The following is a 14,495-nucleotide window of genomic DNA, read 5'->3' as shown; positions in this document are numbered from 1 at the left end:
TCTCTGCTCAGCAGGGAGCCTGCTTCCTCTTCTCTCTCTGCCTGCTTCTCTGCCTACTTGTGATCTTTGTCTGTCAAATAAATGAATAAAATCCTTAAAAAAAAAGTAGTGGGTTAAACATACATTTTTAAAAAAATAAGAAATTTAAATAGCCTGTTTCTTCAACATAACTTAAGCATTCACTATATTGGCACAATATTAGATATAATCAGGACTATAGCTAGTAGTGCACAGGCAGTTATCCTTCAGAAATTCTAACTTGGGAGTCACAAGAAATTAGATAACTTCTGGATCTCTGGCTTAAAAAATGCAAATCTGTCAAACTGTATACTCTCTCAGGTTTTAATATAATTTGGCTTGAACAGCAATAAGAAGTAAAAAGAAGTATAACTTTCATTTTCATTGGTCTACATAAACACTGCTCACATTTCAAGTGCTCATAGCCACACACAGCCAGTGGCTACCATGTTGGAAAGCACAGATACAAAGTATTATGTAGTTCTATTAAGGGTGTAATATATATAATGAGGAGAAGTCAAAAATATATCAGGGGCAGAGGCACAATATAGCTATCGGATTTTGAAGTAAGAGTTTACAAAGTTTTATAAAGTCGGAAAATCACGACACCTGCCAATATCACATAATTTATTCATTTGCACATGAAGGTTCAACATTCAAAATGAGCTACATCGTTCATATTCCTATATGTGGTTGCATATTTAGAATAACATATCAAAAAGAAGTTGTGAGGTTGAGGTTATTTCATCTTTGATTAAGACAACTGATGACTTAGTGTATCATATTTCAAATTATCCACTGGCTAACCATGAAAATTATTTTACTAGAATTTTGTTATTTGTTTTATTATGAAAAAGCTATTTTAAGTGATGATGCTATACCAAATTTTAAAAAGTGTTTGTTTTATCAAGTTCAAATAGTCAAAAGCACATCAAAATTCATTCTATTGGGGAAGAGATCAGATTTCTGTGTAAGAACTAAGTTCTATTTTAATGTTTCAGATTCTAAATTTTAACATCCTTCACTGTATGAAAACCATGAACACAGTATAATAGTGTAATCTCCTAAAGCTTAGGCTACCTAATTAACTTACGAACATATCACATAAATTAAAGCTCTGTAAAACTTGTATCATCTTATTGAAACCACTGCAAATACTATCTAGGTTGACATAATTGTGAAAACTGTCCTAAAATTTTATTAACTAACACGAGTGGTCTTTATTCCTTTTTTGCCTCAGTGATATGAATTATTTGGCTACCTACTATACATTTCTAACCCTTTCGGTCTTTCTAAATTTGTGTTATAAAAATAATTTATATAAAGCAATAAAAAATATGAACGAACTAGGTTAAGTCTTAAATTTCCACAACTGCAAGTAAAATAGGTTTCATAATTACCTAGTTTTTGTTTGTTAAGTATGAACACAGATCTACTGTCCATGAATTCAACAATTTCATAAAACACTTACAGATGCTAACTTTTCCAATAACCAAAACAGATTTTCTTCACTTGTGCCTTTCATTTTATTTAAGAGCATTTTTAGACTTGAAAAACAAAATAGAAGAATCACCCATCAGACACTAAGTGGAAATCACTGAAACACAATGTTAGTTCTAATGGATGGATGATTGTGTTTGGTCTTTTGAAACTTTGAAGTATAGGTAAGTCTTGATCACACAAATTAATAAATCCTAAAGCTGGAGTTAACAATAACCATTACACCCAAATTCTGCAGCTTAGCCCAGCCAATTTTTCAAAAGGTCAGGTTGTGAACTGGAGAAGATCAGGGAGGTCCACCGCATAGCTTTGTTGCCAGGCATCTCTCGTCTGGATTGTTGCAGGCGTTTATTAGTATTCGTCAGCAGACTCAACAGAGCAAACAAGAAATTCAAGCACGAATAATAAAATGAAATGCTGCTATATAACCCTTTGTCATTCAGCAAATATGGGACTTTTTAGCTACATTGTTCCTAAACCTGGGTTACTACTTTAATTTTTCTCCACAGTGCTGACTGAATGAGTATGCATGTGTGTTAAATGCAGAGCTCCCCTAACAACTGCAGGACTGCCATTTAATCTGTTGGTAGATGGACCATTTCCTGTGGGAACCCTAGCTATGATTTCCAGATCCACCAAATAAATCTCAGATTAAGATTCCAAATGAAACCTGCCTTTGGCAGATAAAAAATGTCAAGATGGATATAAACAGTAAAATTATAAATTATCTAGGTGTTGCATGACAAACCAATGTTCAATTTTTTTTGTTGACATGTGCCCAGATATCAAAACTATATGAGACATTCATCAAATGTCACACTTTCATAATATTGGAGGCATCATTAAAACTGTTTGACTAAGGACCTCAAAGTGTTTAAGCAGTAGCTCAAAAGTATATTTGTGCAAAGTAGAAGAATAAATTTACATATCAGCAGCAGCTCATAAGGGATGGGTAAATATTCTGTTTATCTCTCATTGTAATTCAGGTTACTTTAAATACAAGGTTTTAGGAAATCATTATACTCTATATGGCATCATTACATAACTTTCTATGCAAATGATGTGTGTTTTATTCAAATTTACCATTTGTTTCTCCAGGAAAAAAAAAAAAACCAAAAGCATAAAAGGAAAAGGTAGGGGACTCCCATTTCATCAGTCAACCATGACTACTGTAGTAGTGCCCTGTTAGTCAGTTATACTGTGGTGTCATCAGCCCCATACCAGAGTTAACATTTGTAACTTAAAAAAAAAAAAAAAAAGCACTAAATATCTAAGGCAAAAAAAAAAAGCCTCGAGAAAAGTAAAAAAAAAAAAAAAAATTATATTTTCGTTTCAAATGACTTAAGGAAGAAGAGACTTCAAAAAAAAAAAAACAAAAAACTAATAAAAGACCAATACAGAACATCTTAGAGAGCAAATAGCCTATTAAAAATGCAGAGGAAGTCTCTACTGCATTCTCAGGAGATCAAGTATTGGCTTTTTAATGAAAATTTTTGTTTTATCTTTGGTCTTCTTACCTGGACTAATGCAGCCTTGTCCTGGTCTATACTCTATACTGGTTGACTACAATATATGGACACTGGAGATTTCTAAAAGGAAACAGATTTGCTAAAATGAAATCATTACTTAACTTTACACACTTAAAAAAGATTGTGTAAAAGGCTTCAGTGACTCCAAATTTGCAACATTTGATTTTTAAACAACAATTCAAAAATATCTAATCTACTTAAAATAGGAATTCTTTCCATAGATTCATTAATCTGTGGAAAGAATCCAGAATACTCTATACTCCATATTCCAAATGCTTATACACAAGCCTGAATCCTTAAAGATTATGTGTTTGTTCTATCTTTCCTACCATATTTCCCCTAATATGTATTGTTGGTTCAAGAAAATTAATGCTTAATAAAACCTACCTATCCTAATCTGATCAATATTAATCTGAAAATTTTGAATGGGGGGAGAAATAAAAAAGATATTGAAGAAAGAAATCAGCTGTATCTTGCTTAATTTATTTTTATTTATTTATTTATTTATTTATTTATTTATTTTTAATACTTGTAGCAAGAATTACTATCAAACTCTACTCATTAGGCCAGAGACCCTTGCGGAGTTAGCGAAAGACGGGACAGTAGGTAGCACACTACCTACACTTCCCAGTTCATCGGCCAGCCAGAGGCCTCAACTCTAAGCTCTAATAATGTGCATGCGCTCAATTATTATATTTCTATACTAAAATCGCTCAAAATCAATAAACATTACTGTGTTTTGGCATATGTCAAATTATCCTAGGTACAGCCAGTGAAACGGCATTAAAAAAGAGAATTTAATTTTAATTTTAAAAATGCTTAATTAGCAAAAACTAATATATTCTGTATCTATTTAACAAGTATAATTTTATCAACATGAAATGATCACCTTTAATTTTTCACCCATTAGCAGCATCTTGATTCTAAAGTACCAGAAAGTTTCCATATGTGAAGACTAGACTCTCAAAAATTAAAAATGAAAGTCAAATAGGATTTTTAAAAAATAATTACTTTTAATTTACATCTTATCAGCACAGTTTTACTCTTTGGCAAAGAATTATTGAATTTACCCCAAAGCTACAAATTAGAATATTTTTAATTCAGTCGTTTAGACTATGAAATTTCAAAATTTTGTGGCCTGATTTGTTGTTTACTTTTCATATTCCCTGAGAAAAAACAAAAAACACAAAAGGCAAAAACACAAAGAAAACCTGCATCTGAAACTACTCCCCAAAAGATAATAATGTCCTATATGTTAGGTTGTTCTGAATTACACACACACACACACACACAGTTGTCGTATTTAGTGACCCCCCCAATTTTTTATTCAATTACCAGATTTATTGATAACCAAAACTAGTAAGTAAATGTAGTCACATCAGTGCTACTCTATAAATAGCCAGTCAACCTGGACCGACTGTGTAAATGGCTATAATTTCAGTCTATACACCAATGTGTATTGATTCAGATCTCCAAAATCAACAAAATGCCAATGTACACCCAGGACTTTATAATGATCACACTAAAGGTGAAAAATACAGCCACTAGGAAGACCACAATGGTTATCTTAAATACGATAAGCTAAAATCTTAATTTCTAAAAAAAAAATTAAAGATTCAATAACATTGTATTAAGATACGTGTTGTAACTATGTGTTCCAAAAAGTCCTTTAGCATGAAAGGGTCATAACCAGAAATCAATGAGGATTTTTATCAAAGACCTCAGAATCTTAAGGATGGAGAATTTAAAACAAAGTAAAAAACTTTCGAAAAATTCAGGGTTTTTTTTCTATTTCAAAAAAAATTCATATTTTCATGGCCACAAATAAATCTGATAGTACTTACACATAAAAGTAGAGTTGGATTTCCTTAAATCAAAGAAATAGTTACAAGTTGTACAAAGAGAGGATCATACCAATAGTACAGAAATAATGGGGGAGAATGAAACTAATTAAAAAAAAGAAATTTACCACTTGTTGTGCTTAACCTTAATAATTATCATTTTTAAAGATGAAGGACCAAAGGTGTAATGAGAATTCCACATGAAGAGTATTGCCTGAACTGATTTAAAACACTTGAATCAAAACAAAACAAAACAAAACAAAAGGTGAGACTTCTACTATCCTGTAAATTTTTTCCCTTATTCAGAATTTATAGGTAGGTTCAATTGTAGCAAATGTTCCACTACAGTGGGGATGTTGATGGTGGGAAAGGTTGTGTGTGTGTGTGTGTGTGTTTGTGTGTGTTGGGGGGTAGAGGGATTAAGGAGTAGGGGGTATAGTGGGAACTCTGCATTTTCCTCTCAATTTTGTTGCGAACCTAAAACTCCTCTACAAAATAAAGTCTATTTAAAAACTGCAAAAAACTAAAGGAAAAAAAATATAACTTACTGCATAAATTCACAAATGTGAATTATTCATATCAGAAACAGTGAATCTCAAAACACCGTACATAACCTTATAACCAGTTAGAAAACTTAAGTTGCTCTTGTAAACATTTTTTTTTTCATTCCGTTTTCCAACTGAGGCCAATAGTAGTTAATGGAATCATTCGTATCAAACTTAAAAATAAAGACACAAAGAACCGCATTTATTTAAATAAAGTTATTTAAAATAAGAGAAATTTATTTTTTTTATGAAAGGGTAGAGCCTCAATCATTCTTTTAAGAGTAGCCTTAGCATTTCCTCTGTAAATGAATCAATCCTTGTTGACCAGCTGTCAGATGTCCTAAAACCACTCTTCCAAATATTCTAGATGGTCATGTGTGAGAAGCTACCACACTCTACTACCTTAGGTCCTATAGAGTTAAGTAATAAATTTAATCAGACCAAGAACATGTTCTTTTTTAACCCTTCTATGGCATACGGAAAATAAAAAATGCATTCTTAAATTCACACTTGCCAAAAGGAAATGGAAGGTACATTGTGTGGTGCCACTAGTCTGAAGATTTTTATTGCAATTTGGATTTCAATAGAGACAAAATTAGACTCAACCCTAAATGAAGATTACTGATTTTATATTCTATTCTAACAAATATAAACATACCAATACAAGCTATGCTACTTTGAAAAATCAAGTTTCTAGTGGTATTGTGGACATCATATTTGAAAAGAATATTTTTATAAAACTAATAATAACCATTTCAAATACCGTTGTTTCTGTTTCTTAATAGTTCTGAAATTTTTTAATAGACCTACCTTTGACAGCTGGGTAGAATAACAATGAAAACAATTACCACCAATTATTTAGGTCCTGTTAAGTATGTTATCAATCTTTTTTTTTTTTTTTTAAGCATCTGTAAAAAACCATCACCATCACACCAGTGAAAATAATCATTCTGGTACGTGAAATACAGATTATATAAATTCATCTTTTTCAGGTGTTGTAGTAGGGCTTTTACATACATAATCCCTAATTTCCAAAACAGTCCTAAAGGAATCATCTCCCTATTCCATACACAGGAAAACTCAGGCTTAAAATTATGAAATTTTTGCTCAAATCCAGGAGGTAGTAAGTGGAAGATCAAAAACCTGAAACCCAGGTCTGTCTAGCTCCAAAACTTGTGTTCCTTCTACTTTAACATTTTACTGAAATTATTAAACACACTGGTTCTCCATAAAATTTACCTCTGCTATGAAACAAACAAAAACATGTAATACTTTTTAAGTGTGCCATTATGCCATTACTTAATAGAAAGCCAATTATTAAATATAATTCAAGTTCTGTAATTTAACAGGGAATGATTAATTATCTAGATGTTAAAACTCTGAATTTCAAATAGTGTCTAATCATATTGCCTAGGAATCTCTCTTTTTTTTTTTCCTACCAGCTATTTTGCTGGTAGAAATGGATGGCCATTCTATGCAACTCACCATTTTCTTCTTCTCTCTTTTAAAAAGAAAGTTTATGAAAATGATATGAGATTCTACACTCATATTTAAGTCACAATGATCAGACATTTAAAATCATGCTAGATGTTCTTCTATAGTTTTTCTAAAGATGTCTCCCTTTATAAAATACTTACAAATCACGCAATAGTTTTAGTATAATTCAATTACAGAACAGCAGATGGACAAAAGGTAAAAAGAATACATACTTTGTGAAAAGACAGAAAGATAGATGAACCAATAATAAAAGAGGCTGATGGTGACACACAGGTTCCAAATGCCAAGCAAAAATAAACAGTATTGTGACTCAATAAGAAACTAACAAATCACTGACAAGTTACCTTTTGCTGGGTTTTACTTATTTATTTTGCTTAGGAGAGAAACCATCAGAATCATGGATATAAAAGATAATTGTTAGCCTAATTCTAAAGTAAAGAGGACAGTTGCTTTTTACTTAAATTCAGTAAGTTAAGATTTTTAAAAATTTGCTGGCCTCCAGTAAACTACAATATGAAAGGACTCGAAGCACTTCTAGCAGTGGCTTTTTAATCTCAAGTTTCAAATGAGTACAACAATTTAGAATCATGTTCGCTTTGTAAGCTTAAAAGAAAATTGTTTAGAAACACATGATTCATATCTAAATTGAGATAATACATATAAGTAAAAATAACTACTCTATGCATAAACTACATATTAAATACAATTACCTAAAATAGTAAACCTAAAAATCATATTGAAGAAACTTGTAAAATTCAAAGGTTTTTGTCTGAAGTTTCTTCAAGCTATATGATTCTTACCATTTCTTGCCTTCATTTGGTAAGAAATATTTAAAATACAGTAGACTTAATATTTAATTTGGGTAGGCACAGTAACCTTTTTTAACCTTTCTTAGGGAACACTGACCCCTAAAGGTTTTAAATTTAAATAAGTTTCACCATATTCTAAATTTAAATGGCGTCCAGATGTCATTTTTCCCTATATTATTATAGATACGTATACTTATGGCAGACAAGTTTGTTTATAAATATGTAAGCTATTTTCCGTGGACTGTTGTGCACTATAAATAAGCAACTAAACCATGTGTCTGCTAACTTAATAAAAACCAACAAAATTTAATAAGAAACATCCAGAAATTTATCATACTATTCCAAAAAATTACAGAGACTCTGACCCTCGTGCCTTTTTTCTAACGTAGTTAAGTAAATAAATAAGTAAATGCTTAAAAGGGCGCAACAACCAATCAAAAAAATCACCTAACAACTCACTCTAGGGGGCAAACTTTACATACATCCTTTGATTTTAACATTCCATTTTTTTTTTCCTGAAAAAGCAAAAACAAGAAAAACCCTGACAAACAGAAAGTTTTCACAAAAGGGCAAGACATCATTTATTTCTTCAGAAACCAGAAGATGTTACCAATGCCCACTTGGCAACACATGCTGATTCACTCCCATGTTGCTTCCAACAACACCAAACATCCTCCACTTAGAGTAAAAACAACTCTTCAGGAAACCTGGACACGTTCTGTAGATGCCCTCACCCATTCTACCTATCAACTACAGCTTTACATTTTCTAAACTGTCAATAGTGACAAAAACAGTAAACTGTTTCATGTGTTCACATTATATACCGCATCAACTGGCACTTCAAATATTTCAGCAATGTTTCTACAATAGAGCTAGGAAAAGAAGAGCTACTGTAGCACTCCTTATAATAAAATGTATAAGGTAACACAAAGACATATCTGTGTAATACAAGTTTTTAGTTGGCTCCATTTCTTAAAAAAAAAAAACAAGTAAAATAATATTGAATAAAATAACTAATTACTGAAGCAGACTATGAATACCAGTTTAAGAAACAGCTTTGAAGCAATCTGTGCTTTATGATAACTCCTGTGAATCTTAATGTCAAGGCAATGACCATGTGAGATTTTAAATATATCAATTATATCACAAAATTCAAAAGATATTACATTTACCTATTTAATTTTATTCCTCAATAATGTTTCATTAATAGGCCTATATATAAAGGAATGCCTTATTCCTTTTTCTGACGTAAAAAAAAACCTATAAAAATGCAAATTTTCTTAATGATGTTTCAGTCACGTCTATTGTGGTCTGTGCCTTCTGCAAACTATTTATGAATCTGTGTTTTTAGCCCTAAAACCTTCCTTTCTGTAGGTGTCCTACAGCTTTAGCAGTTCCCTTCCTTAACTTCTTTCCTGGTTATTCTACACTTATGAGAAGTATTCCCTCCACAGTCTGTAGCTTTAGATATAGTAAAAATAATTCCTTTCGTTCCGTAGAGAACCTTTTGTCTATAATGTGAACAACATGACTTCCACAGCAATGTGACCTCTGAATAGGGAACATAAATAACAGGGGCATCATTATTTACTTCCTCTTTCCTTATTATTGTACATAAATTGAGTAAAACTGCTTTGAGCCCTTGAAAAGAAGAATGTTTCTTGTTTATTTGCATAAATGAATAAAAACAGCTACAAAAAATTAGTTCCCTGCTTCACACCAGCACAAACTTGAATATAAAGAAAGCAGATGGAAATTAAGTGTCATAAAGCCCATTCACTAAAACCATAAACTTTGAATTAAATACCTATAACTACCTCACCCAGATATTACTTGTTATTACTTTGTATGCAATTCAATCAGTTACCTGGATTCTAAAATCATAACAAGCAGTCTAGAGAAAGTTTGTTAATGGTAGGCAGAAACTGCAAAAAAAATTTTTAAGTGTGGAAATCAAAAACAAGTGCAGAAATCAGAAAAAATTATACTCAGAAAGCAGAGCACCTTCCTATAATTCAAAGGAATATGTAACTATTAACGTATATAATAAAATGGTAATAGAATAGTATCCCAAAATGGCCTTTAACCTTCTAAAAAAGGTAACTGTGTGGTTGATACATGGTAGAAGAAGACCCCTGTTAGGGGAGGGGGGAATCAAAAAAAGGAGAGATTGTATGCAATGTTTCAGTAATAATCTAATTTTTTAATAGAAAATTAAGAGGAAATAAAAACAATGTACACAGAGCTTTAAGTCTTCAACTACATGCAACACTATACTCAGAATGATTCATTTCCTAGGGATTCCAGATTTGCAATATTTTACTACAAGAGATCTCAGTTAAAAAACCTAAAATTTAAAAAAAAAAAAACCCTAACATTTTTTAAACCTCTCTCTTTATGGCTCTCTGTACATTGCTCTTTAGGGAGACAGCTGTGCCTTACCAGCCTGCCCTGCTTACCTATGTGTGTGTCTGTCCGTCTTCCGTCTGTCTGTCTATCTATCATCTCTTTCTGCTTTTCAGACCATCTCTCAGTCTGTGTGTCTTTTAAACTGTGTTTCCATCTCTGGCTGTTCTCTCCCCTTGCCTTTGCATCTTCTGTCTCTCTTCTTGTCTGGGATTCTGTCTTCACGTCTCTCTCTGTCTCTGTCTGGGAGGGTCTTTCTCTGTCTCCATCTGCACATCTCTGCATGTCTCTGCTGGCTCTACCTCAGGCTCCCTGAGTCCATCTCTCTTTGGGTGTCTCTTTCTGAGTGCATTTTTCAGTGCGCACCTATCTCCACATGTCTCTGTATCCGAACGTGTCCTGCTCTGTTTCTCTAAGTGCAGCTGTCTCTCTCCACATATATGTGTCTCTTCCTATCTGTGTGCATCTTCTATCTTCTTTCACTGTGTGTCTGTCTTTCTGTGTGTGTATGTGTGTTTTCCCGTCTCTCTCACTGTATGTCTCTTTTTCTACTGCGTTCTTTTACTCTGCTGTCTTCCTCTGTGCATCTCAGTGTGTGTGTATCCTTGTGTTTGTGCTTGCACGTGTGTGTCTGTGCCTCCCTCTTTGACTTTTGTATCTCCCTCTCTGTGTCTATGTCTCTCTTTGTTTGTGTTTCTTTCTCTGAGTATGGCCCTCTGTATGCATCTCTCTATCAGTCATTCTCTCAATCTCCTCTCTCCATCACTTTGTGTGTATGTGTGTTTCTTTCTCTCTCCCTGCGTCTCTGTTTCCCTCTTTCTCTCTCAGTATCTCTTCCTCTGTGTGTTTCCCTTTCTCTGTGTGTTTTTCTTTGTGTCTCTTTTACAGTATGTGGGTCTCTTTGTATATGCCTCCTTCTTTGTATGTGTGTGTGTGTGTGTGTGCACGCACGCGCGCTTGTCTGCCTCTGTCTAATATATTGGTTAGAACAAACACACTTCATTCAGTGCCTTGAACTCGCACAACACCTGGGGTTTGGTATTAATACCTTAAAAGTCCTTACCTTTTGACCAGTCCTCCATTTGTACTTCTGTTCTTGTTTGCTCTGGCAATGTCTCTGGTTTTTGCTCCAAGATTTGAAGCTAAAATAAAGCCAACTCTAGATAAATAAACTTAAAACAATATATCAGAACACACCTAAACCTTACCTTTGTTTAACAGAGAATTTATAGGATAAATGGTTTTCTAAAACATTTATAATGGGACTATTAACTGTATATTTCAACAGGTGAAATTAAATCTTTTTTCTCAGAGAAACGTTCTTTCTTTCACACTTACATTTTAGTAAATACAGTTCAGGTTAAGCTTCTAGACATTCTTGCTCCTTTGGTTAGAGAACCATTTATTTTATCTAGCTTGAGTTTTTTCTAACTCCAACAATTTAAGAAAAATAAAATGTATACTCTACATGTCATAAACTTCATACCAAAATTTCAAATTTATTGATTTAAATTTACAATGTATATTTTGAAATAAAACATTTTATACTTGTAAAAATAATTTAAGACTACTATTTGAATTTTTTTTAAACATAATGACTATTATTCTTATGGAATTATTGATATTTGTCTTGCATTTGCTTTCATAATAAACGTGACAAAAGCTACGCAAGGGTTTTTTTTTTCTTGGCATGCTTTTTAAGGAGAATAAAATTTGATTTACCTCACAGCTAGAACTCTGCGTTCTTTTAAAAAGTCCTCAAATAAAGCTGTAGTAAGCTTCACCTTTTCCAATTTTCTCTAAATATGTTGATCTGGAGTTGGCAATCTTTTTCTAAGTTCCTCATTTACTTTTGGATTAGCTGAAAATATAGGAAGTTATTAATATCAAAGAAATATGTCCCAGTCAATGAAGCCATTTCCCTACATATTGCCCAAAAAGGTTAATAATAATTGCAGTCTTTTAATAAGAGATTCATATAGCAAGACATGTAGAAAATACAGTCTTTAATAACCTCTGGAGTATTTTAAAACATGTCTTACAGGCCTTAATGTGCTTAGTAATATACTATTTAAAACCATAATTTTATCCCTCTGCAATATACAGTCACTCTTCCTCATCATTTACCCAGCTAATGAATGCCAGCAATTAGTAAAATGTAATCCCATTGCACAATCATTTTAATGCTTTTAGCACTCAGAAAAGTAAACACCAAATTAATACTGCTCAAGCCATATCAGATCCTAGTTGGAAGCAAGCAATTATAGTTCAGCTCCTCAGGTGTAATTAAATGATTGAAATGATTTAGTTCCATAAATGCAAGTTAATTCATAAGCAAGCAACAAATATACTGGGAGTAATTACAAGAAACATTGACAGTCTAAGCAGGGCTAATTTTTTATGAGCCTGAGATAGTAAAATGCTGCCCTCTCCTGGACATGTAAGTGAATATCTCAGAGCCAAAAAACAAAACAAAAACTACTTCCCAAAACCTACTACCTTTTAAAAAGCTACTAGAAGAAATAATAGTAACGAATATATCAATCAATTTGATTTCACTCCTTACACAGAAAAATTAACACATAGTTTATACTGTGATCATTTCTGGTTATTAATGCTTTTTCTAATCAAACTCTGAATATGAGTCCTAAAACATACTAGGCAATTTCTGTCATGTCTAATGAAACAAAATCACTCATATGTAACACTGACAGGCTACAAGTGAAACTTCTGGTATCCGTCTGAACTGCCAGGCGAATGCCGATATTCTCTCATTGGTAAACCTTAAGTGGACTGTTGCAGATAATAACTCAACTATGCTTTTTACAAGTACTAAAATTTTCATGAAAAATAATCTCTGAAAAGTAGAAAACAAAAATACTGTGTGATTATAATTATACATAATGGTCTAAAATTAATTGTTTTTAATGAATGTTAATAATAAAATAAAAACTAGAGAGCTGGTATAATGCCACTATAAGCACATTTGAAAACAAAGAGTAACAGGTGGTACACAAAATAAAATGCATTCCACTTTTACTTAACATCATTCCCAATTTCTTACTTCTGTAGGCTAAAATTCAGAACAAATTGATTCATACACTACTCAGAAGGATCTTGGTTAAATTTCTCACACTAAACTCTAAGAAGTTTATTTATTATACATTTAAGTTATGTTATAATCAACAAATCTGTGTTAACACATAAGTATTTGAATCACTAAACCCAATCAGAATCATCGCTTTGACTGTCTATAAAATTGAATATATTCTCGGGATATTACCAATAGCACAACAAATGCTTAATTCTCCATGAAATGCAAACAATACCTGCAGAGGGTAATATTTAATACTACCAATATTTTTGTGGAGGGAGGAAGCATCATTGCTCTACTAACACGCTTTCGAATGTGTTAAAATAACCATATTCTAAGTCACATCCTATCTAAACTATAAAAATAAAATAAACCAAAATATTAAAAAGTCCTGCCACTAAGTTTAAAATGTACAGCACATTTTCTTTGCCCTTGATGTCACAGTCTTATTTTTCAATTCATATCTTGTACACTGTAAGTTAATTGCTTTTGGAAAGTACTTATTATTCATGTAAAAATTAATGTGCCAATGTGTTTAAATCCTCTTAAATGACCATTCATGCATCTTTCTTCTTTAAGTACCAATGAAATCTGTCAAAAGACATCAATGCAAAATGGTCTTAAAGAAAGTTCTAATAGAGATTTTTTTTCTGCTAACACAAGATTTTCATATTCACCAACTTTACTTAAATTCCATTAATTTTTTAAGCTACTTTTAATAAATTCACCAAGTAAAATTTTTAGGCCCCATAGTCTGTCATTTGTGTTCCAGCTGACATTATGAATATTAATAACAGTGTTATCCTGATTAAATAGGCTTCATATGAAATCCCTGTGAATCCTATAGCTCAGACATCTCATTTTTCCAACTCTTTATGAATTTGGATTCAGACATTAAACTGGAAAAATCTTAAAAAACAGATTTAATGGCACATTTGCATATCGTCAAGCAAAAATTAGATGTTCTAATGATTGAAATAATTACAACTTATATATCTACATATTGTAAAAGGAATAGAAGATTTCTGTAAACATGCAACATATTTTATATTTCTATTCATTTTAGGACAAAAGATAAGACTAATAAAATACTAATTCCTTTCCTTACACTCACCCTAAAGGTATGGTATCAAGAATTTATCTTAATTAATATTTTATATTTCTGTTAAAACTAGCTGGATGATTTTACAGTAGATACCAGATAAATTAGCCTCCTTAAACAAAATATTAACTTATCATACCACATACAAAATATA

At 32.0% G+C, this 14,495-nt stretch overlaps 1 protein-coding gene across 1 annotated transcript in view; it reads right to left on the bottom strand.

Moving 5' to 3' along the window:
• The window catches only part of MIPOL1 (mirror-image polydactyly 1), a 273,459-nt gene extending 261,453 nt beyond the window's left edge, over positions 1–12,006 (bottom strand). Inside the window, exons 1-2 of the mRNA XM_080809163.1 lie at positions 11,868–12,006; positions 11,209–11,287 (exon numbers count right to left, since the gene is read on the bottom strand). Coding sequence (XP_080665289.1) covers positions 11,209–11,227 — 19 coding nt within the window. The 5' untranslated portion in view covers positions 11,228–11,287; positions 11,868–12,006. The remainder of the gene's footprint in view (positions 1–11,208; positions 11,288–11,867) is intronic.
• Between the last annotated feature and the right edge of the window lie 2,489 nt (positions 12,007–14,495).

Source organism: Martes martes (genome assembly GCF_963455335.1).
Source record: "Martes martes genome assembly, chromosome: 7".
In the NCBI taxonomy this organism is placed as follows: domain Eukaryota; kingdom Metazoa; phylum Chordata; class Mammalia; order Carnivora; family Mustelidae; genus Martes; species Martes martes.
This window is presented reverse-complemented; position numbering and strand designations above follow the sequence as displayed.